The sequence below is a fragment of the Chaetura pelagica genome, unplaced genomic scaffold (assembly GCF_000747805.2).
Source record: "Chaetura pelagica isolate M959 unplaced genomic scaffold, ChaPel_1.0 scaffold304, whole genome shotgun sequence".
Classification (NCBI taxonomy): Eukaryota; Metazoa; Chordata; class Aves; order Apodiformes; family Apodidae; genus Chaetura; species Chaetura pelagica.
Genome location: NW_009952972.1, coordinates 2,700 through 3,476, shown reverse-complemented (window position 1 = coordinate 3,476; position 777 = coordinate 2,700). Strand labels below are relative to the sequence as shown.

The 777-nt window shown below is 63.7% G+C and overlaps 1 protein-coding gene across 1 annotated transcript in view; it reads left to right on the top strand.

The window, feature by feature from the left end:
• LOC104387168 (toll-like receptor 13) overlaps positions 1–777 on the top strand; it is a gene marked incomplete at its 3' end in the record, with an annotated part of 2,660 nt that overhangs the window by 840 nt on the left and 1,043 nt on the right. Inside the window, 1 exon segment of the mRNA XM_009995865.1 lies at positions 88–775. Coding sequence (XP_009994167.1) covers positions 88–775 — 688 coding nt within the window.

Genomic DNA, 777 nt, shown 5'->3' with positions numbered 1-777 from the left:
CCCAGGAGTTTGGACCCCCCCGGGGTCCCCCTTAACCTCGGGGGGGTGGGCGATCTCTGCCGGCTTCTGGACCCCCCCCCCGGGCAGACCCTGGGGACCCTCCGTTTGCGCCGCAACGGTCTGTCCGTTTTAGGGGAGGGGGCTTTGGCTTCTTGCCCCCCCGTGGCCTCTTTGGACTTGAGTGGCAACCGCCTGAAGGGTTTAGGTTGCCCCGGGGGTTGGTTGAGGAGGGAACAGAGGGAAAAGCTGCGGGAACTGGTGCTGGAACACAACGCCCTGCGGAGACCTCCGCGCTGCCCCCCAACCCCCAACCTGCTCCCCAACCTGCTCCGCATCTCGTTGCGCTTCAACCGGATCCTCCTGGTGGGCAAAGGGGCTTTTCTGCACTCCCCGAACCTCAGGGAGCTCCGGTTGGATGTGAACGGGTTGGCCCGTTTGGACCGGGAAGCCCTGGGAGGGTTGAGGGACTTGAGGGAGCTGAGGTTGGACAATAACTTGTTGAGCGACGTTTTCCCCGGGTCGTTCTCAGAGCTGGGGAAGCTGCTCCGGCTCAACTTGCGCAACAACCGAGTGGCCGTTTTGTTCCCAGGGGCTTTTCGGGGCCTGGGGAACCTGCAGGTTCTGGATTTAGGGGGGAACAACTTGAGGCACCTGTCGGCAGCCGGGCTGGGGGGGTTGGGGGAGCTGAGGAAGCTTTACCTGGATCGGAACCGGCTCCTCGAGGTGAGTTCAGCCTCATTCCGACCCGTCCAACTCACCTTGGGGGTCTTGGACCTG